Source organism: Balaenoptera ricei, chromosome 10 (genome assembly GCF_028023285.1).
Source record: "Balaenoptera ricei isolate mBalRic1 chromosome 10, mBalRic1.hap2, whole genome shotgun sequence".
Taxonomy (NCBI): Eukaryota; Metazoa; Chordata; class Mammalia; order Artiodactyla; family Balaenopteridae; genus Balaenoptera; species Balaenoptera ricei.
In genome coordinates this window covers 15,948,491-15,976,082 of record NC_082648.1, presented here as the reverse complement: position 1 = coordinate 15,976,082, position 27,592 = coordinate 15,948,491, and the positions used below count along the sequence as shown (strand labels likewise).

General features: G+C 37.5%; 1 protein-coding gene across 10 annotated transcripts in view; it reads right to left on the bottom strand.

The window, feature by feature from the left end:
- The window catches only part of PLEKHA5 (pleckstrin homology domain containing A5), a 237,264-nt gene that overhangs the window by 62,195 nt on the left and 147,477 nt on the right, over positions 1-27,592 (bottom strand). For all 10 annotated transcript variants that reach the window (XM_059935403.1, XM_059935390.1, XM_059935392.1 and 7 more), the window contains 7 exons: positions 27,279-27,399; positions 24,728-24,832; positions 22,294-22,366; positions 15,840-15,940; positions 12,387-12,502; positions 8,159-8,626; positions 2,714-3,179 (listed from right to left, as the gene is read on the bottom strand). In XM_059935403.1, coding sequence (XP_059791386.1) covers positions 2,714-3,179; positions 8,159-8,626; positions 12,387-12,502; positions 15,840-15,940; positions 22,294-22,366; positions 24,728-24,832; positions 27,279-27,399 — 1,450 coding nt within the window. The remainder of the gene's footprint in view (positions 1-2,713; positions 3,180-8,158; positions 8,627-12,386; positions 12,503-15,839; positions 15,941-22,293; positions 22,367-24,727; positions 24,833-27,278; positions 27,400-27,592) is intronic.

The following is a 27,592-nucleotide window of genomic DNA, read 5'->3' as shown; positions in this document are numbered from 1 at the left end:
AGCACTTTGGTATGCAAATAGAAATGCTTTAAGTACATTTCCCATTTCATCACACAGAATATTAAAATACTATGGAATGAAAAGTCAAGATTGAATAAAATTATCTTTTACTGTTTCATCAAAGGGATTTATTTTTACGGCAAGTCTGTGGCAGTGAAGCATTACAATGACCACTAGTATAGTCTGAGCCATTCCCTTGACTTAGGCTAAGGTGCTAGTACTTTTACCCACTATTGCTTTTGCACTATTAGAAAATGGTAACACAATGAATAATGCCTTATTATTATTATTAAAATAGTTCTGAGCTTACTTACAGGCTCCCTGAAAGGGTCATGGGGACCGTCAGGTACCCCCCAGGTACTCCCTAAGGGTCCATGAACCCTACTTTGATAACCACTGATCACATCAAGGAAGATGATAGGACAGTTTGAAAGAAAAATTGGCAACGTTGGAGAAGTTTTTCGGGAGGAGGAGATGTTTAGTTGACTGGGAAAACTGGCTAGAGAGCACACACGCATCTCATATCTGCTGCTGCAAGAGAATATAAATTTTGGCCATGAGAACACTCGTCAACCACACACTAATAATTTGTATTAGATCAGATTTCTCTTGAATATTGTTACTATTTTTATTAGTCTTTGGATGTACGAAGTGACAAAATATTGAACTTTGCTACAGCAGAGTTCAAAGTGAGCTTTTTTTTGGTGAGACAAACTAAAGCTTCCTCCAGAAGAAAATTCCTGATTGACTTACTAATTTCTAACTAATGCTTATTTATGGAAAAATCAAGCAAATGCTTTATGCAATGATGTAACTGAAGGAGTCAGCCCATCGCAAGGATAAGAAAAGGTGCTTTTCAAGATGGAATAAAGCAAGAGGTTCTTTAGAATTAAAAAGAAAGTGACATGGCTTCCCTGGTGGCGTAGTGGTTGAGAATCTGCCTGCCAATGCAGGGGACACGGGTTCGAGCTCTGGTCTGGGAAGATCCCACATGCCACGGAGCAACTAGGCCTGTGAGCCACAGCTACTGAGCCTGCGCGTCTGGAGCCTGTGCTCCGCAACAAAGAGAGGCCGCGATAGTGAGAGGCCTGCACACCGCGATGAAGAGTGGCCCCCGCTTGCCGCAACTGGAGAAAGCCCTCACACAGAAACGAAGACCCAACACAGCCAAAAAAATAAAAAATAAATAAATACATAAATTAAAAAAAAAAAAAAAAGAAAGTGACAGGAAAATTCCTTTTCACTTTAGGGCAGACATTAGAGACCCAGCTGCACACAGGGTGACTGATCAAAACAACTGCTTCAGCATTATGAAAAGCTGATCAATGCAAAGCACTCTAATTCACTTCAAAAAATCTACTAAGCAAGGCTTACACCAACTTAAGGTGCAAATTAAAGCATGATCTCTATTTATAACTTAGTTTTTTAAAAAGTATATGTAGAGAATTCCCTGGCAGTCCAGTGGTTAGGATTCGTTTTCACTGATGAGGGCACGGGTTTGATCCCTGGTCAGGGAACTAAAATCCCGCAAGCCACAAGGCACGGACAAAAAAAAAAAAAAAGTATATATATCAGTAAGCATTGTTACTTTAATATGCAATTGGGCACCTGAGGAGTATTTCAATACGCCATATCTTCCGCTGGTTAGAAGATGAGGTTAGCACTTTTTTTTTTTTTTTAAATGAATTTATTTATCTATTTCATTTTTGGCTGTGTTGGGTCTTCGTTCGCACGGGCTTTTCTCTAGTTGCGGCGAGCGGGGGCTACTCTTCCGTTGTGGTGCGCAGGCTTCTCCTTGTGGTGGCTTCTCTTGTTGCAGAGCACGGGCTCCAGGTGCACGGGCTTCAGTAGCTGCAGCACACAGGCTCAGTAGCTGTGGCGCACGGGCTTAATTACTCCGCGGCATGTGGGATCTTCCCCCACCAGAGCTGGAACCTGGGTCGCCTGCATTGGCAGGCGGATTCTTAACCACTGCGCCACCAGGGAAGTCCTGAGGTTAGCACTTTTATCTTAGCAAAGAACATGAAGTGCCTGACACAAGACTGCAGGGATGCTAGAAGAGGGTGGGTGTAGCATTTGTGTGTATGAAGGGCCAATCAAAATGTGTGTGGTCTTAACCTACAGGGAAAGCTGATGAGACATGCTATCAAGCAGGGAAGAATACATAATGCATCTGTTCCAAAGAGCTGCTCCTGAGAGATGAAGCACTGCAAGCTTAGGCTTTCTACATGAGATTCTGACACTGCAGAATACTCTTCCTTAATTTTTATTTATTTATTTATTTATTTTTGGGTGTGTTGGGTCTTCGTTTCTGTGCGAGGGCTTTCTCGAGTTGCGGCAAGTGGGGGCCACTCTTCATTGCGGTGCGCGGGCCTCTCACTATCACGGCCTCTCTTGTTGCGGAGCACAGGCTCCAGACGCGCAGGCTCAGTAGTTGTGGCTCACGGGCCCAGTCGCTCCATGGCATGTGGGATCTTCCCAGACCAGGGCTTGAACCCGTGTCCCCTGCATTGGCAGGCAGATTCTCAACCACTGCGCCACCAGGGAAGCCCACTCTTCCTTAATTTTTAAAACCAAAAAACGAGCTGGCCTTGCCTACCTCCTCCCCATTTTCTTGTCTCTCCCATTCAGGGAGAGAGAGAGAGACGTGTACTAGAAGTAAAACGCGGCATCCCTGGAGGAGCAGTGAACCCTGCATGAGCAGACGTCCTACCTTGGGGTGATGGGCCCGGTGCCTGCGGTCTATCGTCACATCTCCCCTCTGAATTGGTGAAGACACCTCTGATCTGTAGGTTCGCTGAGGGGAGTAGCCCTGATAAGCAGCTATGGAGCCGTGGGAAGGTGATGTGGGGATGGAGTGCATTGTCTGGTCAGAAATATTCACCATGGTTTTAGGACTGGTCAGGGTGCCATGGCGAGGGAGGGTGCCCTGCTTGTTATAAAACTGACGCTGCTGCCACTCATAAAGCTGCCACATGGTGTCATCTCTCATGGATCTCCGCTTCTCTTCAGCCCCAGGTCCAGCCGTCTTGTCGTGAACGGAAGGAGTTACGCTGCACATACTTTCCGGCCGGGTCTTGCTGTTTCTTGGGAGTGTTCTATAGCCTTCAGGGTAGCGGGCCACGATCTGGGCTCTGTGGCTTGGCATATTTCTTGGTAATGTTTGGTAAGCGATTACTCTGAAATAAAAGAACAATTGGAACGTAAAAATGAAGGAGAGTTGTTTCCCAGATTCTAAATTAGAGTAAAATTTTTTTTTTCCTCTTGGTAGGTAAAATATATACTTAGGACTTATTTTTTTAAAAGACCAAAATATTATATAAGGTACAAGTGATTAATGAACAGATTTTAATCTTTTTATGAAATTCAATTCAATGGATTTAATATATTAAGTGAACAGCATCTATGTCACTCACATAAAAGACTATTAATTCCACACAAGGTACAGTTTTATTTCAAGAAAGAAGAGTATTAAACTTTTCTCAGAAAAAAGAATGTTCAAGATCTCATCTCAAGTCTGTCCTCATATCTTATTTGTTTTTACATAAATAAACTCCTAGAATCTCATCTTCACACATCTCACCAGAATAGTTAAATAGGGTTTCTGCGTGTGGATGGAACACTGGAGTTTTTGAGTTGTGCCTAAGAGTGCAAAGACAGGAAATGAAGGACTGCAGGTGGTGAGGCTCTACTGTACCACGTCCTTCTGAGAGCATGACTGTCTATGGGAAGAAGTACATCCATCAGTACATTTGTGGCTTGAAGGAATAATTTCCCTTGATAACTTTTCTTAATTTGAGAAATAAAAATGACTTGAAGCCAAAGCTCAAAATTGAAAGACAAAATACTTCCAATATAATATTTCAGATACAAAACTGCAAATCTCTGGAATTTTACAATGTTTTAATATTAGCGAGCTTCATTATTAGTCAAGTGGGAAAAAGCAGTTGGTCAAAAACCAGGGGGGCCAAGCTTTCATTCTTGCTTTCCCACTACGTGCGGAGACCTTAGAAAAGTTACACCTCTGGGACTGAGAGAATGTTCAAGTGTGTGTGTAGCGAAGACCAAGAGATCATACTCCTTTTAATACTTGGGGTGATCAACTTTCTATTTTAAAATTTGTGCCAAAAGTATGAAAATTATTTTTAAAAACTTTACTATTCTATTGCAATGATATACTTAAAGATAAAAAGATACCCCTAAATAAGGAAGGGCATAATCTTAAAGTGCTAGAGTCCTTCACATGCTACTGATATCTGGCCAACTGAAACTTTTTGGGATTCAGCTTTCTCATCTAGAAGATGATTTGATCACAAAGTGGTCTTACAACTCTAAAATCCCATGTCTTATATTGTACTTGAAATAGTTCCAATTTCTTCAACCATTCCCCTCAACTGAATTTCCTTCATCATGCTGATCATCCCTCAGCTTTTCAATGTCTTGATTTAAAACAGGCTTGCTCAAAATTTATCCTCACCACCCTCCTCCCATACCCCCACCCCAAGAACCACTATACAGGGGCCAACCATCTGATGACTTCTGGGCTGAAGTGAGGGAGAAAAGTACCCAATAATACTCTGATATAAGCAGTAGAAAGAGTTTAATTTTTTGCTGCTTTCTCTTCATGTACATTTCCTAATTTTCCCCTGCTTGGTCTCCCTTCCTATTCCTACCTTCTCCGTTAAGCCAGAAACCGGAAAAAGTCCAGAGCTGGCAACCCCACGGCTATGTGCTTAGAAAGCGTGTCAGACAGGGGAAGATGATTCCATCCAAGAAATTCTGCCCTAGCACTCAAGCAACGTACTCCAATATACCTTGGTTTATTTGGCCATTCATAAACTCAAGAAATATTATAGAGACCTTGCTGTGCAAGAAGCTCTGGATTAAGCACAGAACTATATCATAGAAGCATATACTGAAAACATAAATAATATTAGCTTTATACCCCGTTTGGAAATCTGTAAAAAGATCATATACAATCATATAAAGAGGGGACACACATTTTCGATCTAAAATACATGAAAAACTGCCTGTGGAATAATGTTTAAATTCCAGTTCAGAAAATCTGATTACACAAAACCCAAGCATTCATAACATGTGAGCTGGAACCTGTGGCAGAGATGGATATTGAAGTTGAACATTATCATGTGATCATTAACAGCAGGCTATTTTCCTACCAAGTTTGGCTAATTAGGGACCACAAAGTATAAAAGGCTCTTCTGCCATCTTTGGAGCTCCTTTTGGAGAATTTTAATGGAAAATCTAGTTGTCATCAAGTATATTTATTTTTATCCCATATACTTTCTACCATTTTGAGACCTCTTTTTAAAAAAACTACAGTCTCCTTCAGTGGTTTTCCCCAAAGAAATTCAAATTAAGCAAAGTGTGATTTACTTTTAAGTGAAAGCTTAAGAAACGAACTCTGTAAGCGCCTCCATCAGGTTTAGTGCTCCATTCAGCAGCAGTTGCCTGTCAAACACCATGAAAACCCTGACCTGTGATTCTGCCACGCAGAACAATGGCTTAGGCTCCCGGCATCTGAACGGTGCCCGCCGCTCACAAAGAAACTTTCAGGCTCTGCTCACAGATGCAGGCATCTACTTATATGACTACATATTAAACCTCTATTCTTTCTATCAGAACTTTAGGAATAAATGCCAGCCTTTCATAAAGTTTCACAAAACGAACTGTACCATGTATTACCATTATGCTTCTTCCCACCAATAAAAATTATTTCGTTATAAAACCTCGCAACTGTTTCTTAAGCATGAAGTTCATATGATAATGTAGATGATCTATTTCAGTGATCCAAACTGGACTCCAGCCAGTGAAGCTGAAGTTGGAGGAGCAACGTGGAGAAAAACCTTAGCTCAAAATAACCTAAGACTAGCCTTCACAAGCTGGAAGGTCTGCAGTCAAAATAAAGAGCCTTTATGTGTGTTAATTATACCCAACCAAGGACTTTAACTAGTGCTTGAAAACTAATACTTATGCTCAACAATTAAAAAAAATTAACTTCCAGATACTGAACCCCTTTAACTATACCCATTCAACCTTAAGAAAGTATGATTTTATTTGAGGAAAAGTGCTTCTATTAAGAAGTGAGATTTAATTTGCCGGGTAGAGATGCAGCAGATCTTCTGGCTGGGATTTTTATTATTGTTTCCCTGAAAACAATTACCTTTATAAGTACTTTCAAACATCCTTTCTCCCCCCACCACTGCCCAGAACTACCTCTGGCTTTTCTTCTGTCTAATCAAATTTTATTTCTGAAACAGCAACTGTTTCTCACAATTGTCCCTTGAGAATATTAGAAAAGTGAGCACTGAGGGTGGAGGAGAAGAAAACGGAAGTGAGCAACACATCACGGGAGTCGGGTTTTGCAGCCCTGGCTGAGCTGCACTCCTGAGAGAAGAGGCTGGCAGACAACCACCCAGACTGGAAGGACATTCCACTATTACAAAAGTTCATCTGCTTTTAACCAAAACATTAGTAACTCATTGCTTTCTGGTTTCCTACTATCGAGAGGTAAGAGTTACAGTAAGTCTTCAGTTAATTTTACTATGTTAGTTCATTAAAGTACGTTATAAATCTTGCATCACCAGCTTCCCACCTAACAACACAACACAACACTTTTTCTCATCCACCATCACCTGCTTTTCCTCCGTTTCCTCTAGCCCTTATTTTTGGTCTCTTTTGCAGGCCCACCATCCTTTTTTTTTCCCTTTAAATATAAATGTTCTTTCTGATTTTCATCCTTACCTTTAAGCATATCTGATATAATGACGACACCCCAAATCTTATTCAAGTCCAGATCTCTCTTTGGAGATACAGACTGCAGGCACCTCAGATCTAACCTGTCCAATCACTCATTACCTTCTCTCTTCCCAAACCTTCTCTATGCAGCGAAAGGCACCGGACAACACTTGATGACCAGACCAAAAAGCAGGGCGTCATTCTTGATTTCCCCCAGCCGCTCAAATTAGACTCGAGTGAGACCAGTTTGCAATCAAGCACATCCAAGCACCCAACTAGCCTTGTCAATTATATCGTGACTACATCCCCTTCCTCTCATTTCATTCATTCCAATAGTTTTTGAACTTTCTCCAACTCATTCTCCAGATTCTGCAGCAGGGATGATACTGCTGAAACACCAATCTGCATACATCTCCTCTGGCTTCTCTCTCCAGCCTTGCTTCCCATCCATCATCACAGCAGTTGTGCCTAAGCCAGACTCACGTCTTTGGAGTCATTTCCCAGCTCTACCAGTTTTGCATATGTAAACCAAGATAAGCATACCGTCCTTCATATCTTGGCCCATGTTTCACTTCCTCCAAAGAGGTTTTCCTGAACCCTTAGGTTGTGTTGGTTGTCCCCAAAACATCTTCTTACAGCATCCTGTTCTTCCATCACTGTATTTGTCACCATATACTGTACCTGTTTGTTTAACTTTCTCCTCTACCGGACTAAGAAACTTTGTGAGAAATCTGGACTATATCTTTTCAGTATTTCACTTTCTGGCCCCATGATTACCATAGTGTAGTTATACAATAAGTATATGAAAGAACAAATGTGTACATGAATGAATAAATGCTTAGATGAATAAATATAATACTTAGCCATGTGCATTATGAGTTTAAGAAAGCCAAGGAATGAGACTGAGAACTAGAGAGCCTAAGCCTTTCCGGTCTCCACGTTACCTGTCTCAGGAGACCTTTGCATTACATCAAGCTGCAGAAGCTACTAGTGGAAAACAGCAGGGCAGTGGGGAGAGTGAAGACAAGTTCTCACTCTGTGTGTGTGTGCGTGTACGCACGTGTGTGTTCGTGCACGCACGTGTGCATGTAGAGGGGTGAGGCTAGGTCTTGCTCCTTTCCTCATCCCAAACAAACATGATCTGTACCCACAGCCCATGCCTTCTCTTGTGCTGGGCCAGGGAGGATGGCTCCTTGCTATTAGTAAAGTTGGGCGACAGAACACTGAGAGGCAGAGAAAAAACACTGATACCTGATTACCATCAAAAAAAGATGAGTAATGAAGCTGTAATATCTCAAACGCAATTCGAACTTAATACTTTGAATTGGTATCTCAGAAACCAGTCTCCCACCAACATAACAGGAAAGAAACCTGGGTTCACAACACGTAACAAGACACTTACCCCCTGGTTTCTTCTTCATGACCTCTCCCCTTCTGGATTTTAATCCACTGTTCCAGCTGTTGCATTGAATTCGTTCTCTGTATGACTCGATCAGCCTCTGTGTGTAAGGGCCCTGTATTTGGGTGACCTCCACCTCTAAGATCTGCCAGGCTAACATTGACTGTTTTGTTCTCTGAACTATTCACATTGACTGGCCTGTAGTGTCCAGTCTGACCCGGGCATGTTGACCCGCTCTCATATTCAGACGACAGAGAATTCAATTTGACACTATTAATTTTTGTCAAAGGTCTATCTTGGCCATCCTTCTGAAATCCGTATTTTTCAGCTTCTAATGCCTTTTTTTCTTCATTTTTGCTCATTTCCTTGTTTTTCTGGTTATTTTGGACCTCTGGTTTAATTAGCACTCTATGGTTGGGAAAGTTATTGATTTCTTTAGTTGGTGCATTCTCAGATGTAACCTTATCCACTCTGAAATCAGAGAAGAAAGCCAGATGAAATAATGCACATGTTATTTCTGGGATTCAATCTAGGAAAAACATAAAATTACCTTCAACTTTACCAAAAAAAAAACCCCCGAAACGGTCACAGAGGAGAAGTCTGCACAAATCCCCAATATTGTAGTATGAAAATTCAAGTACGACAACAGAATGTATAAATAGAAAGGGGAAAAAAATTAAACCTAAAATACAGCGTAAAGAAGCACTAGAGGAAAAAAAGTGATGAGTGTCCCCACCATTAGAAAACTGGAAAGAAAGCAAATAAGACTGCCCTTTGACAGTGAAACCACAAAAATCCACACTTAAAAGACCACAGTAACTAGTCATTTGAAATAACATGGTTTCCAGCCAGGAGGGTTAACTCACCATGAGACAAACATGACTCTGGTTTGTGGCAATGGAAATAATATTCTGATGCTATCAAAGATCTGAACCATGTGACTGATTAACTCTCTGTGTCTGTGTTCAAGAGGACCTGAGTTTCGGGTAAGAGCTCTTGGAGCCAGACTGCATGTGCTCAGCTGACAGCTCTACCTCTTACTAGCTGCGTTTCGGGCAAGGTGCAGAAACTGACCAAGCCTCAATCTTCTCTGTGGTGAATGGGGAAAATTGTAGCACCAAGGAGACAAGACTGTTGTGAGGACTAGACGAGTAAATCAGTGGCTGCCACAGACTTTATTACCACTACCATTCCATCTCATCAAGCAATTGTGGATTAGAATCTGGCATCTCATGTCCACGTCCCCGCAGGAACAATGGGCTGCTCAGCAGTATGTGCCTGGGCCAGTGGACAGTTTTATTGCTCACCATGCCAGCTGCCATATCTGGGTCTTTTTGATGAGCATCAGCTTCCCTGAGACCAATCACTTCCAGGATCTGACAAGACCAAGCTGAGTGTCTGAACCTGCACGAAATTGCCAAGATCATACCACACCGGGGAGGCCCCTCTCGGGAACTGGCCAACCTTGCACATTTCAATACATAATAATGTTCCTATTGGATCCTAAGTGTGCTATTGCTGCCAGTTTCAGTGATGTGTAGAAAGTACATAATCTATACATATCCTATACAGCCATACAGAGATAGCTAGTTAGGAATACAATCAGTGAGAAAAAATAAAAGGAAATGTGACTATTTTCTTTGGAGTACAGTTATGGACTATCCATATATTTATGTTAGATAAAACTCATAGCTTCCATATTGGAAGGAATATTAGACACTGTTAAAGTTTACTTAGATATGCTATGGAGCTTCTTTCCCTTGAAAGATAAAAGTCAGAGAAGATCTACACTAAAAGCACAATTATCCGTGCTAAATTCAGGGGTGGGGAGGATTTTTTAATATTGAATATCAAATATCTGAAAAGGTTTTTTAAAATTAGTTACCTCTAGTCTACCAAAAGCTATTATTTTAAATTAGAACTGCAATGACTTTTTCCTCAATTTTTTTCTCAAAGATTTAAGAGATGTAATCAAAAAAGACACATGCTGACTTTTCTCTAAATGGAACCAAAACTGATTCAGAAATGTATGCTAAGATAACATAAATAATGTAAAACTTGTGATCCAATTTTAAAAAGTGACATTTAAGTTACTGCAGAAAATACATGCAAATATAGAAAATGAAAATAATGGGCCCGGAGATGGAAATTATTCAGAGAATGTATATTATGCTTAGAATTTTTAATGCTATCAATGTTCTGTACACTTGGGGACAATGACATTGTAGTTCATAGGTTAAATACTTTATAAATTTAGAAGAAATGAACTATCTAGTTAAAAACTGGATGTTCTATCTCTTAGGTGATATGCCGTGATAAACATTTGTTAAGTATTCTGGCCATATGGGAAAAAGAGCCCAATACCTTAAAACCAAGTAAACAAAATCTCCCCATCTTATGAAATAAAATAGTATAGTAATTAGGTACCTTCATATTGAATGATTAAGACTACCAGGGCAGGATAAAAATGCTAAGAGCTAGAAGTAGAATAAAGGACATAATTTCTAGAGGATAATGGCGACTGACACAAGGTTGGGCACATAGGTGGTATTCAACAATTCCTGGCTAATAGGGCAAATTATATCAACACAACTGGCTAAAAATTGCTATGGGCACATAATCAACGAATAGTTGTCAGAAGTCAAAATAAAATATTGAATATCATCTTTATCACCATAAATTATGAGTAATCATTAGTTTTTAGAGTGGAAAATACAAGAAAAGAACATGGAAGTTGAAATTCTGGGATAAGTGAACATACAATACTGAAATTATCTGGCAATCACATGTTAATTATGTTAATTATTATGTTAATTATTATATTGATTTCTGTATTCTAAACAATTCCCTGAAAATTCTACTCGTAAGTTAATATTATCTTAAGATTTTCAATTAATTTTTTTCACCTACAAATTTTCTCTAGCTGTCAGTCATAATCACCTCATTTTTACGTCCATTCAGGTCATTTTTACACATGGAATTCCAAAAGCAGATTTTCCTTTTATTAGCTCTCAACCTAGAAAATGTATACGGTTGAGGTGGTTACTCTTAAAAATAGGTGTCCCAAAAAAAAAAAAAAAATAGGTGTCCCAGAGTTCAACCCTGGACCTTCTTTCCTTTTTTTCTCCATACTTTTCCCTAGCTCTAATTACTAGTGATTAGTTAAGTTAATTTGGAATAGATACTTTAAAAAATAAACACAAATTTACTTATATAGCATCAACTTGAGTCTTTTAACCAACACATCAAAAGACTTTATTAATACACACACTTAAAAAAAAAAGATTTACAATCCTATACTTTCCTGAGAAGAGAGCAAAAAGATCAAATTTGCAAGTTAGCAATCTTCCTTATATGAGATATGCGCTCAATTGTTGCTGACTGGAAGAAAAATTTAACTGTATCATAGATCTTTCTTCAAATTATAGGAATATATAACAAGAATGTTGTAAGCCCATTATTCAGCTGCTATTTACATATTTTAGAAACAGATTTCCTCTCACTATTTCTTAATATAGTCGAATATTAAAATGATTCATATGTTAAAGCAGGGGAAGAAAATCACACTTAGATCAATTTTAACAGTACATATTTATATTACCAAAGAATCTAAGCCCTGGAGTTTTAAAAGAAAGAAGGCAGAATTCATCAAGAAGTAGATATATTTAGAAATAATCTAAATGCTTGATGAACTATTTTCTGGAGACATTCTTCATAAAACAATCAGAATTAACCCAGAAATGCCAAAGGAATGAAACTCATCAAAAAATTTTATTTTAATTTATTAAACTTGAAAAACATACAACATAATATAAAAACACAATGAAATTAACTTCATGAGTATAAATTCTCTTCTAAGATTTAGAACCTTAAAAAACCACTGTCTTGTGTACTTTTAAGATAGCAATTGAAAATGTACTTACCGGAAATTAAACATAATTCTGTAAGAAGAAAGAACATTCAGTTGGAATGTTAGGATTCTGGATTCACCTCAGTACACCGATAGGTGAAAATGAATAAAGAGGGAAGGTGGAATAAAAATGCAGGTGTTATTTCAAACTAACTAAAGGTGTATTAGTTTAATATAAAACATGAATTAATCCTTGCTTTCTGAGGAAGAAATAGTTTCATATCATGACTACTAAAATGATATGTACTATGATAATGACATACTTGCAAGGCAAATAAAATGTAAGTGGAAATCACCATTATTTTCCCTACAAGCCTTTACCTTTTCACAGGTTCTGTCTGTACCAGGGCAGCATCTAACATGGCTTTCATCCACAACTCCATTTCCTTTCCTGTGTCAGTGCAGAAATAATAGGTCCGCATGTTTGGATGGGCTGCCTGATTGAAAATGGCACGATCATTTTAAATAGAAATATGGTATCTGTAAAAGAAAAAGAAAGAAAGTTCAGTGGCCCTTTACACAGATCATTACAATCCAATTTCAAAGAAAGCAAACTTGTCTTACATACTGATATAGAAATGAGGGACTTAAGAAAAATACAATTCACTGGTGGCGCAGTGGTTGAGAAACTGCCTGCCAATGCAGCGGACACGGCTTCGAGCCCTGGTCTGGGAAGATCCCACATGCCGCGGAGCAAATGGGCCCGTGAGCCACAACTGCTGAGCCTGCGCGTCTGGAGCCTGTGCTCCACAAGAAGAGAGGCCGCAACAGTGAGAGGCCCGCGCATCGTGATGAAGAGTGGCCCCCGCTTGCCGCAACTAGAGAAAGCCCTCGCACAGAAACGAAGACCCAACACACCCCCCCCCAAAAAAAAATAAATAAATAAAATTAAAAAAATATATATATATACGTATTACATTTTTTCTCCTAACTTTACCATTTTTCTTTTTCTTAAAAAAAAAAAGATGTATAGGAGGGGAAGGAGGTAAGAAAGGAAGCACCTGGACGTCCCTGTTCCATGCACACATCCTTAGCAATTTCCATTTACTACAATTCACATCTCTCTATTCAAGAATGTTCCAGAGCAACCAGCAACACAAGTCATTGAAATGTACATGTCATAGCATTTCCCTCCTGTGTTACCAATTCCTTTAGCCCTTAAAAGGTGCTGCTGTTAAAGCATTTTGACTAATCCTTACAGACATCTATACATAAACATAAAAGATTTATAAATGACCCAAAATGGCACTGCCCTTTAGCTTTTCTTCTCAAGTTTCAGAGTTAAAATGTAAATACACTGGGTTTGAGGCCTATATAACTGGTAAGTAGGTTTCTTTCTTTATGGTGGCAATCTGCCTCTATCCAGAGAAACAGAAAACAACACAAAGAAGGCGCTGCTGAGGGATAGCTACCCAAGTTCAAGCACTGAGCGCTCAGCTTAGCCCTGGGCCTGCAGCGCAAAGATGGACAGCAGCAGTAGCTACATCAGAGCAGAAAACAAAGCCAGATTAACACAACATGGTTAAATCAACTAGACTTCAATAAAATTTCTTTAAAAAAGAAGGGGAAAAAAAAGAAGAAAGAAAGAAAACAAAGGCCAAGGTGGGGAATTCTGTGGGGGGAACCATTCTTAATTTCCATTTAAGAATGTCTGTGACAGCTCCCTGGTAGACACTGAAGGACAAGGAAAAAGAAACAAAAGCTATTTCAGCATAGAATGAGGCAGAAGGAAGGGCACTAAGCACAGAGTTAGTCTAAAGAGACGAGAGGAGTAAATCTGGAGCCACACACTTCACTCAGAGATCTTGACTATCTGCTCTACCTACAATGTCAAATTAGCTGCTTCAGAATCTTTTTCAGAATCAGGATATAAATAAATTCAATCAACACAGTGGGCAAATTAACTTACAGCACCAACAAATCTCACTTGACCATGTAAGGGATGTAACAGTATCTACGGAAACCACGCGAAAGAAACAGCTCAAATGCCACCGGTTGTTAAAATGATTAAAACCACCACCAAGAGTCACTGGACTGGCTGAGTGGGGTTTTGGAGAAATGGATAAAGACCACTGCCCCTATCTGTGATCAACGGAAGGAACACTGGGCTGGTGCTCAGAAGATCCAGGTGTAGCCAGGACTCAAAAGACACTAACAAACCACACCCAAGCCTGTGATCCGTCAAATGGGAATATTTACAAGATGATGGCAAAGTTCCCGATTTAGCTTTAAGTTCCGCAGTTTTGTTCAACAATTGTCTATAGTTTCTACTTACCATTGTGAAAGCAGCAGCAGCAGTGCCAACGGACTTAGTAGTCAAAGCGGCTCATAAATTCAGAGAAAACAACATGGCAGAGAAGAGAATTTGAAATAGAAATCAATATCCTTGTTATAGATAAAATCCAATCAAAATTAAACCGAATAATTACAGAGACAATATACTTAACACGCATGGTCACTTTTACTGCTATTTTAACATTCTATTTATTTTTATATTTTTTAAAATCTATGTTTTTTTAGAGTTTAAGAACCCAGCAAAATGTCCTATGACTAGTACAAATCCAATAAACATCTGACAAGTTGACGAGCAAACAAAAAAATTTAAACCTGTGCCCAAATAACAGCGTTAGTATCACAGAGTTGGGCAATGTACTTTTAAAAAGTTATTACTTTAAGTTATCGGTATTAGAGTTTGCTATAGCATCTTAAAATACTTAATTCCATTTCTCTGGTTCATACTGTTAATAACATTTATTGAAATGGGTAGCGATTGCCCTTGTAGCCACTGGTCTTTGCTCAGATATTACATTCTCTTTGAGGTCACCCATCACCCTCCCACCACTCTGCCCTTCCCTCTCTTTTCTCCATAGCTAATAATGTAACACATTAATTGGCAAAAGTTGTAAATCGGCTGCAGTCCTGAGTATTCTTTAAAAGTGGACAGGAATTAAAAACTGAATCAATTTTATAATGGTGCAAACATTTTCATTGTTAAATAACAGCATATGTTACCCTTATATTTCCTCTCTTCCTTAAAATGAAAAATTTAAACCCTTCAGAGTTCTTAATTTAACACTGACTTAAAAAAAAAAACAGGTGACTTCTGAAATTTATTTCAGCCATAATCATAAAGCAAAGAATGCAGTATGGTCTTTGAAAACAAAAATAACCAACTTTTAGCATTCAAGTGGCCTCTTACTTGAGGGTGCTCTACAAGCCAGCACATCACAGAGACGGGTGGGTATTGTTAGTTAGGGGAGGGAGGCTCAGGTCTGCTTAGCTTTAGTAATAGATTTAATGTTTCAACTGTAATATTCTCTCCGAACTATCTGATGTTCATGATGTACTTAGACCCAAGAATATCTTTGCAAATATCCTATAAAATCATGAATACACATGTATTATGTTAAATAACACACCACCCCCAAATTTACTATGAAAAAATTCAAACATACAGTAACCTTTAAGGAATAGTACAATGATCACCAGGACACCTAACAGCTATATCTATCAATTATTAGCATTTTAACATATTTGCTTTAACTAGAACCATTTGAAAGTAGAGACATGAAGACCCTTGGCCCCTAAATACTTGAGCATGTACGGCCTAATTAAAGGGACACTCTCCTCCTCGACCCTAAGACCACTATTATATTTTAAACATAAAAATAACTGTTACTAAAATATCTTTTTGTAATAATCCATGGTCAATATCCACTTTTTAATCAGTGCAAGGTTCAAATACAGAATAAAAAAGTATGACTATTTCCTTACCTTAAAAGCATATTTGCGATTAATGTGATCCTCGGAGGTAAGCATAGCTATCTGAAAACTAGGCAACAGTATGCTTCCCAGAATACCCTCTTCTTTCTCATCTAAGAGATAATTGAACATCTGATTAGAATTTTAAATGTTCTCATGAAACAGAATAAATTTTTTTGAAACTCATTTTGACAAAAATCAAAAGATTTTCATATATGAATGAAGAATTCATGTATTGTTTAGGTAGTTCTTTGTAAGGTTTTAAGAGAAAATATTAAATAGCAGAGTATATATACTGCTTTACTTTCAACATGCTTCCCTATCCTAAGCAAATCAGAAATTGGCCCACATGTCAGAAAAATGTCAATTAGACAGAAAAACAGCATACATTTGTTTGGCATATAGACTGCATTCTACAAAGCCCTTTGACATGTGATTCACTGAAACTACATTAGCATATAAGTGATGACACAGAAAAGTTATAAAAGGAATCCACCCACATTGCTGGTAGGATATAAATGTGCAACCATTTTAAAGCTAGGACAATTGCACGGCTCACTTGTCACATCCTTCAGACTTGGCTCAATTTCTCACCAATGAAGCCTTCCTTGACTGCTCTATTTTAAAGTGCTTCCCATCCTGACCCATGCCAGAGCCCTCTCTTCTCTTCTGGAACTCCACCACTGTCTCCCCTCACCACCACCCCAATTACTGCTGATACACTGTATGTTTTAGTTTTTTATTTATCATCTTTCTCTCTCCACTGGAATGTGAACTCTATGAAGACACTGAGAACAACAGTAGTAGATACTCAAAAAATTTTGAGTAAATGATGATACACATAAATACATTCTTGTAAACTATGCTATAAAAACCATATGCTTTTTAAGCATATATCTTTGAAGGGTTGTTTTTATCAGTTGCTACGATATACAATAAAGTTATGGGAATAAATTACAGGCCTACAAGGCAAGCACATAAAATATACCCAGGAAAATGATAAAACATTAATCTCGGCACAGTATAGATTCACAATATTAACTTGCTGCCTGGGGGCAGAGATGTTTATGAAACTTGAAATACATAGTATATTGTTAGAGACCCAAAAGACAAGTTAATAAAGCTGTGCATTAGGCTGATGAACTCACCAATGAGAAAAACCATAAATGAGAAATAATTCTTTTTATTATGCTTGCCATGTTTTTTTATTATTATAAACTTAATGAGGGATTTTATTTATTTTCCCCTCACTTCTAGACTATGTGGTGAAACTTCCAAAAGAAAAAAGTCACATTAGGGGTTATTTCTATAGCTTTTCTCATAACAGTGGAACAAAATTTTGTTTTTACTATACTGTACTCATTCAGATATAGTTCACTAATACAAGAAAGAATGAACAAAAGTGCAGATTTATTCTAAAAGGTAAAACAAAAGAGGCAGAGAGCAGACATCAATTATAGAGAACGTGACAATTTTCTATAATTGAGTCATATTCTAATTTTAAATCCAATTTTATGCTTATATAAAGCATATCATCAGAAACAGCTTGAAGTCATCTTTATTAAAGGATCATTTTTTATCAAATAATACCTTCTTCCATGTTGCCTAATTGGAAAACTGACTTTCCTAAAGTTATTTCAGAATATGCAGCGGCAAAAAGCACAGGGTAACTTCACTGGATTATCATGGACTGTTTCCTGGCCAGATTCCAAGCAGCTCTGAGATCTTGGGCAAGTTACTGATGCTGGGCATCTCAGTTTCATCTACTATAAAACTGAGGAAAACAAGACTTACCACTAAGGAACTTGTTGTGAGGGTTAAATGAGTTAACAGACATAATGAACGCAATAATGCACTCAGCTCATACTAAGTGTTCAGTAACTACTGCCATTATTACATAAAACTGAAGGCATATAAAATCTTCATCTGTCAAATGACTATCCAAAGAGGCCCCTGCTAGATTACTTAAATGTTCCTAATCATGGCTTTCTTGTTAGTTCTCTACCTAGGTAACTGTCTACCTAGGCAACTGTCTTATTGATTTTTTTTTTTACTGTCTTAACTCTACCTAGGTAACTGTCTTAGTTTCTATCACCCAGAGGGCCTCGTACACTGCCAAGCCAAGGGTAGGAACTGAGTGATGTTTGTAGAAAGAATGAACTCCTCGTTGGGGACGGGGAGTCAGCCAGGCCTTTCTTAGACTGCAGAGCAGCCTAACTTCTCCCTCTGCCCCATCCTACTTCCCTCCGTTCCCGGGCCCAGGTCCCGATACCAAGGACACTCCCCAATAGGCCTCCTGCACCCTGATCTCCATCACAAGGCTCGCTTCCTGAGGAACACAATCTGGGACAGGAACCATAAAATCTCAACATTTTAGTGGATTCAAGTGACATTTTAGATCCACCCCCCTCCATTCCTTCTTTTGCTTTAAAGACGTTTGGGAACAAGACAAGAAATACATACAGTTACAGCTGGGTAAATAACTTACAGACCGGAATATTGTTACTCATTATCATTCCTCACCAGAATACTTCAATATTTTGCTAACTGGTCTCTTGGCTTCTAGTTCAAGTGCTACGGTGATTTTTCTAAAATGTACACTTGATCTTGATACTGTTTTTGTATTCAAGACAGGAGTTTAAATTCATTAGAATAACAAACAAATGTCTTTTGTGCCTTGATCTACTTTTTAGCCTTTACTCTTGCTAGGTCTTCAGACATAACCTTCATTCCTTAAGTCCTATATGTTATTTTACAAATATGCCATGCTCACTCATGCTTTGTACATGCTAAGTCCTTTGTCAAGATCACCCTTCTTTCCTAATCCCTTCCTTGTACAGGCCTGGTCAACACTCATCAACAGAACTGAATACTGTAACATTTTTTCTCAGACTCCTTCAGCTAATCTGTGAGTTCCATAAGGAGAGGGGTTTATATTGTTAATTTCTGCATCCTACCACCTAATAAGATGTCTGGTGCATCAAAAGAGTTCTCTGTTAGCTACCACCCTAGTCTAAAGCCATCATCATTTCTACACAGTAACTGCTAACTCTTGTTTCCTTCCTTCCCCTTTATAACTCATTCTCTAACAGCAGCTTGAGTGAGCTTTTTGAAATGTAAATCAAAAGCATATCACTCTTACGCTTAAAAATACACAACTGTTTCCTTATGGTATCTTGGGCAGAACCTAAACTCCAATAGAATCCAAAACTGGTGCAATCTCCCATCCATCTCTTTCCCTACTGCTAACCTCCCTGCTTGGTACACTGGTTTCTTTCTGCTCCTTCAACATCCCAAACACTTTCCTACCATAGAGCCTTTGCACAATTGCTCCCCCTGCCTGGAATACTCTGCTCACTCTGGCTCCTTGTCACTGGGATCTTGCTACCTAAAACATCGGCTCAGAGCCCTCATCCAAAGAGGCCCTTGCCCCATGCCCTTCTTTCATACCATGACCTTATTTTCCTAAAAACACTTACCATGGTCTTGTTTATTTATCTGAGTTTATCTACTGTCTCCCTGACCTCTCTAGATGACAAGCTTCATGGAAGCTTTCTTTCACTGCTATTTTGAAAATACCTGGAACGAAGCAGGTTCTGCTCAGTAAACATTCGTTGAGTGAATTGCGCCCCATGGTAAATTTCATCAACAGACTGACTATAGAATAGAGCAATTTCAGTACTTTATCACAGTGTTCACGATATGCCTGGTATATTGTAAAGAACAGTGAGAACCTGGGCTTCCATCTGGTATTGGATGCTATCCTATTGCAAAAAAAACAGCAAAGCTCTTATTCTCTCTCTGTATTATTTCCCATATCTGTAAAACACAGACTAACCTGTCAAAAAATTCTGACAGCACATTCTGTATGTTAGTATATTAAATGCTTTGAGAGATACGGAAGAAATGAATGGGGCCATTGTATTCAGGGTACAAGAGAAGATGAAATTGGGAATTCCCTGGTGGTCCAGTGGTTAGGGCTCCACGCTTTCACTGCCGTGGGCCAGGGTTCAATCCCTGGTCAGGGAACTACTAAGATCCCACAAGCTGTGCAGCGTGGCCAAAAAAAAAAAAAAGAGAGAGAGAGAAGACGAGATCTGGGTGTTTAGGAGAAGTGTCTGGGTGCAGATCCTGGCCCTGAGACTTGCCAGGGGAGACAGGCCAGCAACTGGACCTTGCTGCCCTTAGTTTCCTCTCGTGTGAATGGGCATAATAAGATTTGCCACCTTATCAGGTGGCTGTGAGGAAGAGATGGACAAGATCATAATGTTATGTGCTTAGCATATAGTAAACGTTCCAAAAATTGCAAGCTATTATGATCATCTCACTAAAATCTGATAGTTTTTATTTAAAATCTGACATTTCCTATTGATAAAATAGTGAGAGTGTAGTATTATATGCTTCTTTCCAACCATCTGAAGAATGGAAGTGAGTTAAATGTTATTTCTTTCCTTTCTATATCTTCTTCTTTTTTACATTCCTCCTGTCTGGGGAACTTACTAAAATTAATAAATACACTGAATGTAAAATGCATATGGTTAATAATAATATGGAATCTCATACTCAACATGGCTTCTGAATTCACCTTTACTTCTTTCAAATTAGGTTAAAAGTTTTTCTATTTTAATAAAGGTGACAAGTAGCAAGCACCTTTCCATAGGCAATAATAACAGCAAAAGACAAGAAACTCAGTGCGCTTTTTGTTGCAAATTAACACTAAGAAATTTTTATATGAGAAGGAACAAACACTTTCTTGTTCTTATTTAAAGTTCTAAATAGTCTATAAAACATACTGAAAAAGGGAGAAAAGTACAAATTATAAGCTTAGGAATAATGTATGAGTTACAAATCCTGACTTTCTGCAAGACTGGGAAAACCTTTAAGGAAAATTGTAGAGTAAGTCTGGCACTTAACTAAAGATAATACCACAATTGCGGCCTGACCAACATCTCTATGACAAAATGAAATTTTATAGGTCTGGTTAATTCTAACTCAGCAGTACTTCTCAACCACAGTATTCAGTGGGGGAAAAAAGATGAATACAATTCTAGTAATTTCTAAATCTGAAGGTCAATATGCACATGTTGTTTTGATAGATGACCACAGAATTTTGTCACACCTTTTTCTGGACAATCACAAAGTAAATTTTAAAACTGCTAATAGGTTCTAAAATTCTATTGTATTCTGTGGTATATAAATGAGTAATCATGCACTGACAATCTAATTCTTTAGTGACTGTTTCCAACCAGACTTTAGGGAAGAAGGAATGGTTGTCCAGGTTCACGATTTTATATTGTAGCTGAAGCAGATTTCTAGGGAGAGCACAGCCTATGCACCCCTTTCTCTGTTTGTACCAACTTTGTGGTATCTAACAGATCCACATGGCACATGATAAGAGACTTCTCTAGACTCTGACTTAAAATTGTTATTAATCAACAACTTATTAACCAGAAAACATTAAAAGAAGAAGAAGAAGAAGAAAAAAAAAAAGACGGACTACCCTGGTGGTCCAGTGGTAAAGAATCCGCCTTCCAACGCAGGGGATTCGGGTTGGATCCCTGGTCAGGGAACTAAGGTCCCACGTGCTGCTGGGCTACTGAGCCCGCATGCCGCAACTAGAGAGCCCACGTGCCGCAACTACAGAGCCCACGCGCTACAGAGTCCCCACGCGCTCTGGAGCCCCTGAGCCACAGCAAGAGAGAAGGCCACGCGCCACAACAAAGAGCCCGTGTGCCGCAAGGAAAAATTCTGCGAGCCACAACTAAGACCCGCCGTGCCCCAAAATAAATAAATAAATAAATAAATAAATTTTTAAAAAATTAGAGAGAGAGAGAGAGAAATGAAGACTGCCTTTAATAATACCTTTATTTCTTCTCCACCAAACATTAGTAGCCTGGTTTGTATCCCTTCTGTAACTTTCTCAATGTTTCATGGAGGTCTTTTTGTTTTACAAAAAGGTGTGTGTGTGTGGGGGGAGGGCTGGAAGGGATCATAATAAATACATTCTATGTTATTTTTCTTATTTGCTAGTACATCATAGCAGTCTCTAATCTAATGCTCTAAAATCATTTGCTGGGGAGAATGGGATCTCTAACGGACTGATGGCTAGATCTGACAAAACTGACAAGTAAAAAATCAAACATCAAACTAACGTTTTTCATCTATTAGGCACTGAATTCAAGGATAACATTATAGAGTGAATACTCACATGTTCTTCACACAAAACAAATCAGTTCAGCACAATCAGATTACAGAAACTGGACCAAAACTAAGACCAATCTGCTTGAAGCACGATATTGCCTTCTGTCCCGCCTTACTCAGAATTACTCAGAATTGTATGTCAATAAAGAAAAGATTTTCTTGATACTATTTGTTGATAATAAAATAGCAAAAAGATTTGTAATGTTTTTTCTTTAAAAAAGTATCTGATACTTAACATACATTCTATTGTTTACGGTAAACTCACCTCTATAATAAAAGAGGCAAAGGTCAGAAAGCACGAACCAGCGTTTCTTCCATAGCTTCATGCCAGTACTGTCCTGCATTAGATCAGCATATTAAAGGATTTTTTTTTTTTTCATTTCAGAAAATTAAAACTCATTTCTGGTTTTCTTATTTGTTTAAAATAAGCTTTTAAAACAAGGTGTGTTCGACATAGGCTATACAGAAATCTAACTAAAATGCTAAACAAAATTCTGGGTTAGTTTTCTAGGGACTTGTATCATATTAAGATAGTCCCAAGTATACTGGTCTTTGAAGAGTAATACTGTCATGTAAAAGGAATTCTGTTGAAGTAATGTGATTTGGTTTCATATTTGCAAGCAATCTGAAATCCACTCTATTGAACACGTCTGCTAGCATGAGAATAATGTACTGTGCAGCAGTGTGTGCGTTCTGGTGAACCAGATTTAATAAATATGTTAATCTTCAACAAGAAGAAAAGTATGTGATTTGAAATTATTCCAAAGGTAATGTGATTTTAAATGATTATGAATAAAGGAACCTTAGCATATAAACACATTTCATAAACATTTTTTTCTTCTTACATAAACAGCTTGGGTTTTGCTTATCCAGCAGAAAAGAGTACCTACTTGGCAGCTTTTTCTAAGTTATTTAGGTAATAAAAATGCCAAGCTCAAACAAAATCACAATTTCAATGAAAATTACCTTCCCACATGCACTACAGCAAAACTACAAGAGAAAACGAAACACAGACCCAGACACACACACACACACACACACACACACACACACACACACACACAAAGGCAAAAAAGAGGTCAGTTTGTATGTGCATTGATTTATATTTCTTAGTTTACTTCTAGTTGTGACTACCATCTAAAAATGTCTTTAGAACTGAAGAAATTATATGGGTAAAAATCTCCTGAAGTAAGAGATCTGTCCTTAAAATTGGCAGCTACACTAAGGAAAGCTCTCCCCCGCCCTCCCAAATTACATGGTATTTTCAATCTCCTAATTAATTATCTCTTTAGTACAGATAATTAAAGTTTAGATCTTTAAGCGGCTCTACAAACAAATATTCTCTGTAAGTCACACACCTATTACAAAATAAACACTCATGGTAGAGAAACTGGTTGGTAACGCTTTGGCAATACTAAATTAACCAAGGGATCAAGAAATAAGAACAGCAATCATTTAAAATAAGGAACCCTATATCCTCTATAAAGCTCAATATCACATGGAGCTATTTCAATAGAATTTGGACTCATTAGAAAGTCTAGTTAAAAAAACCTTTTAGCTTGGATAAGTTTAAATGTCAGATGGTTAAAATATAGTAAATGATCTTTAAGTAAAAATGAAAAGTTGGTATCCAAGTTACATACCCAATCAACTCAGTAAGAAATTGGCAAAACTAATCTGAATGGGAAATCTCTGGATTTTAAGTGGGTCTTCTGCCAATACAGTAGTTTAGTTGCCGCCCAACTTTCAGACAGAACAAGGTCTAATGAATGTTTCGTAACAAAGTCATTATGAATTATAATGAATATAATTATTAGGCCATCTGAAAGCAATTAGCAATATTTGACAGAATAAATTAGCACTATCAGTGAACTAATATTTAACTTGCTCTGCATCATCTGTACGACTGGACAAAGAAAGATAAAGGTCTTGAGTGCCGAGTTATCTCAGTTATCTGGAGTTCATTTATCTGAAACCCAGCTGCAAACCAGAAAGTGAAAAAGAAAACAAAAGCCTCTGAGCAATCCAAATAGATGTCACCAAGCCCAACGTACATGCATCCGTACTAATTCCAAAATGTACAACAGTGTTCCAAAAAAGCTTAGTTACCAGGTTTCCCAGATAATGGAACAATACAAACCCCAACTTATCAGGGAATCTGAGTGACCCATGCTTGATCAAACAAACAAAAAAAAGAAAAAACAGTACAGACACTTAAGAGAGCGGTCTTGAGAGCACAGAAGCAAAAATCTGAAAAAATCAGAAAAATCTCAACTTACGATCAGATTTCTCTATAAATTAAAGCAGAGAAGTACATAATTCTACATTTCTTGAATGATTTTTATAGGACAGAAAAATGTACAATACCTCTGTTTTTTTTTTCCATTTAAAAAATATTTCTGCCTAGATAATTTTAGCATGCTGTTCCTAACATTTTCAGGCAGCATATATTTAATTTCAACTTTAGAAATACCTGCCCACCCCCACCCACAATATCTCTAAGTAACATCCACTACTTTTTCTTTCTCCATTGTTCCTCTAACTCTCTCCGTGGTAATAAGAAGTGAAGAATCTGGATGACCAACTCTACAGTTCTTTCTCCACTCTATACAATTGTCTTATGTGCCTTTGGCAGAAAAGGTCCCTTTTGATTCTGTCCTTTTTTCACATCAAATAGGAAAAAAAAAGAAAAAAAATACCTGTTTATAAAGCCAACCTCGTCTGACCACAGGTGCATTAGGATTCCTTTTAATTGAATTTGATCTCTTTCCAAAATTATGAACTTTTTTTGAAGCCCGTGAAGTCTAAGGGAAAAAAAAAAAAAGCCCAACAAAAAATGTAGTATTAATGCCTAGATATTGAGTTTATTTTTCATCGTCATAATTTTAATCTCTTTTCAGATTTCTCTGAAACTTCCAGGATTTAATCTTTTCAGATGAATTACTGCAATTCCACTTTTGTGTCTTAGTTGTTTCAAATGTAAGAATTCTGCACAAAGACTTTTCCTTCTCTAGGATATTACAGAAGGATCACAAATCTCTCTCCTTTAAAATCTGCGTGTACAATTTTTAAAAAGGCACAGTGTGTGGCACTACCTGCTAAACAGAAGGAACCTTGAGTAAAAATAATATTAACACATTTCAAAGAATAAACCAAATGACAGCACTTTTTGATTTATATCTGCATTGAATCGTGTTGCTCCAATTAAAGTTAACAGTGCCATGTCACAAGAGCAAATCTAACAGATAAAATAGAAACAAACATATCACATCAAGTCAAAACAAGACTGGAAGGATCTGCTTAACGTCATGTAGTGTTTTCTTCTTTACGGACAAACTCTGAACGTGGATAATACCAGACAGATGGTGTTTACCATATTCTTAAAAGTAGACATAATCTTTTAAAATACTGCTGTGTTTATCGTGAACATTTTATCTTGTTGGAATGATAGCAGTAACCAACAAACATAAAGACAAAGAAGCTGAATTTGAATTTCTCTATGAAGGTAAGTAATATCAATTTATCTCTTATTTTTCAACTTATCTAGAATCTTTGGAAATCTAGTACATTACATTAGAATCTCCTTTTATGAGGCTTGTATTAGTACATAATAGAATTTTAAGGCCCAATATCAACCATTTTGGGGGAATACATTTTAATTTACTTTTGAACAGATAATGCTTAAACACAGTATAAATCTCAAATGGTACAAAAAGATACAAAAGGACCAGTCTACTTCTCACCTCTGGACCCCAGCACCCAAACAACCCAAACACAGCCCTGTGAGGCGACTGATACCACTGTGTATATATGTGTCTGTCCATCTGAATAACTGTTTTCATAGTTATGGAATATCTCTTTTTTTTTCTCAAATAACTGCATATATAATACCTACTCTTCAGTATACTTCTTTAATTATCATATGAATTACAGATATTATGCATGCATGATAGTTTTCTGTGGTTGAATTTCTCATTTTCTATTTTGACTTCTGGGATTTATGTCATATTTTAGACAGCCCATCTGCATTCTGAGTTTATTTAAAAAAAACTTCCACTGTTTTCTGTACTGCTTTTAGAGTTCTGTTTTTACTGCTTTAACACCTGATCCATCTGGAAAATTTTGGGTGTAAAGTGTGAGGCACGGCTCCAAACTTCTTTCCAGACAATGACTTACTGGCCCTCAACTGGTAAGTCATTTTTCTAGATTTTAATTAGTATAAATTTACAAGCATTATAATGCTGAGTTATCCTGCTAGTGTTTTATGTTATACAAGAATTAGAAATAACTTACATTATTTGAAAATTTATATTTACTTGTAATATTCTACAATATTTCATTTAAAAAACCTTAACAGGCATTTAAAATAGATAATTGTCTATTACCCATTTCTTTACAATAACCATAATTTACTATTACAATTGTTTTACTATTATAAAATACACAATTACGTTCTAAATAAAGAAAATTCTTTTTATCATCCCTTGATTTTCCTGCTATCCTTAATTTAGGACCTGAACATTAACGTTACAGCAACTATTTATTCAGATTCAGCAGCAGGTTTTCTACGAGCTTGAAGACATTTTAATATTAAAATTCTAAATTTAAAACATTAACGTTATAGATTAAAGTACAAGAAGCAATAACTACAAACTTTTATAGACACACAAGTCTGGGATTAGAGATTAAACAATGAACATTTTTGTTTCTGATTACAAAGAAGAACCACCCACTTCTGTTTCCACGTGGCTACGGCACTTTTCACATCATGGGTTCTAAACACGTCAGTCATCAAGCACAGTGGCTTGATGGGTTTCCCTTTAGCAGTAAAAGACTTTACATTTTAAAAAAACAGGATAATATGATAGAATATATATTATCCTAGGCATACTTAATAGTCAGAAAATGGGAGTTCTAGGCCATTACATTAATCTTCACCATGAAAACTTAAGTTGATTCAGTAAACTGCCATTTTCTCACACAAACATCCATTACGTTTGTAAAATTATTCCAAATCTGAACTCTACAATATTTAAAAAATGTTAAGTCATTCAATTATTAAAATATAAGCTTACTACTTTATATTCTAAGTCACTGCTTCTTATGTCAATTACCTCGAACGTAGTTAGGTTCACGTAATAACAAAAATGAAATGATTATTCTAAAATTCTAAGCCCATGAAGAGTAACGGTAATAGGTGTTACCAATTATACCAGTTATCAATAATTAACAGTAAGCAAAATAACTTACTCTGCCTACAGGGCTCACTGGATGCCCTGCGTAGTCTGAAGTCGTGTTATAGTTAGAAGCTTCACTTATCATACTTATAGGTCGTTCCTTCTTTTCGTCAGATGTCATGGTTGTAACAGCCCTGAAAATATAATATGCCAGAATGCTAGAACTTGCTGTTTGTGTAAACTACTTTACAGTAACATTTCCCTAGAGTTAACAATGCCGGTGTCTGACTTTTTCAAAACTGCTGGGTACTGGTTAGAGCTTAATAAGCTCTAGAGTTGGAGCTTAATATTTATAACTACTTTAAAAATAATTAAGCACAACTTAAT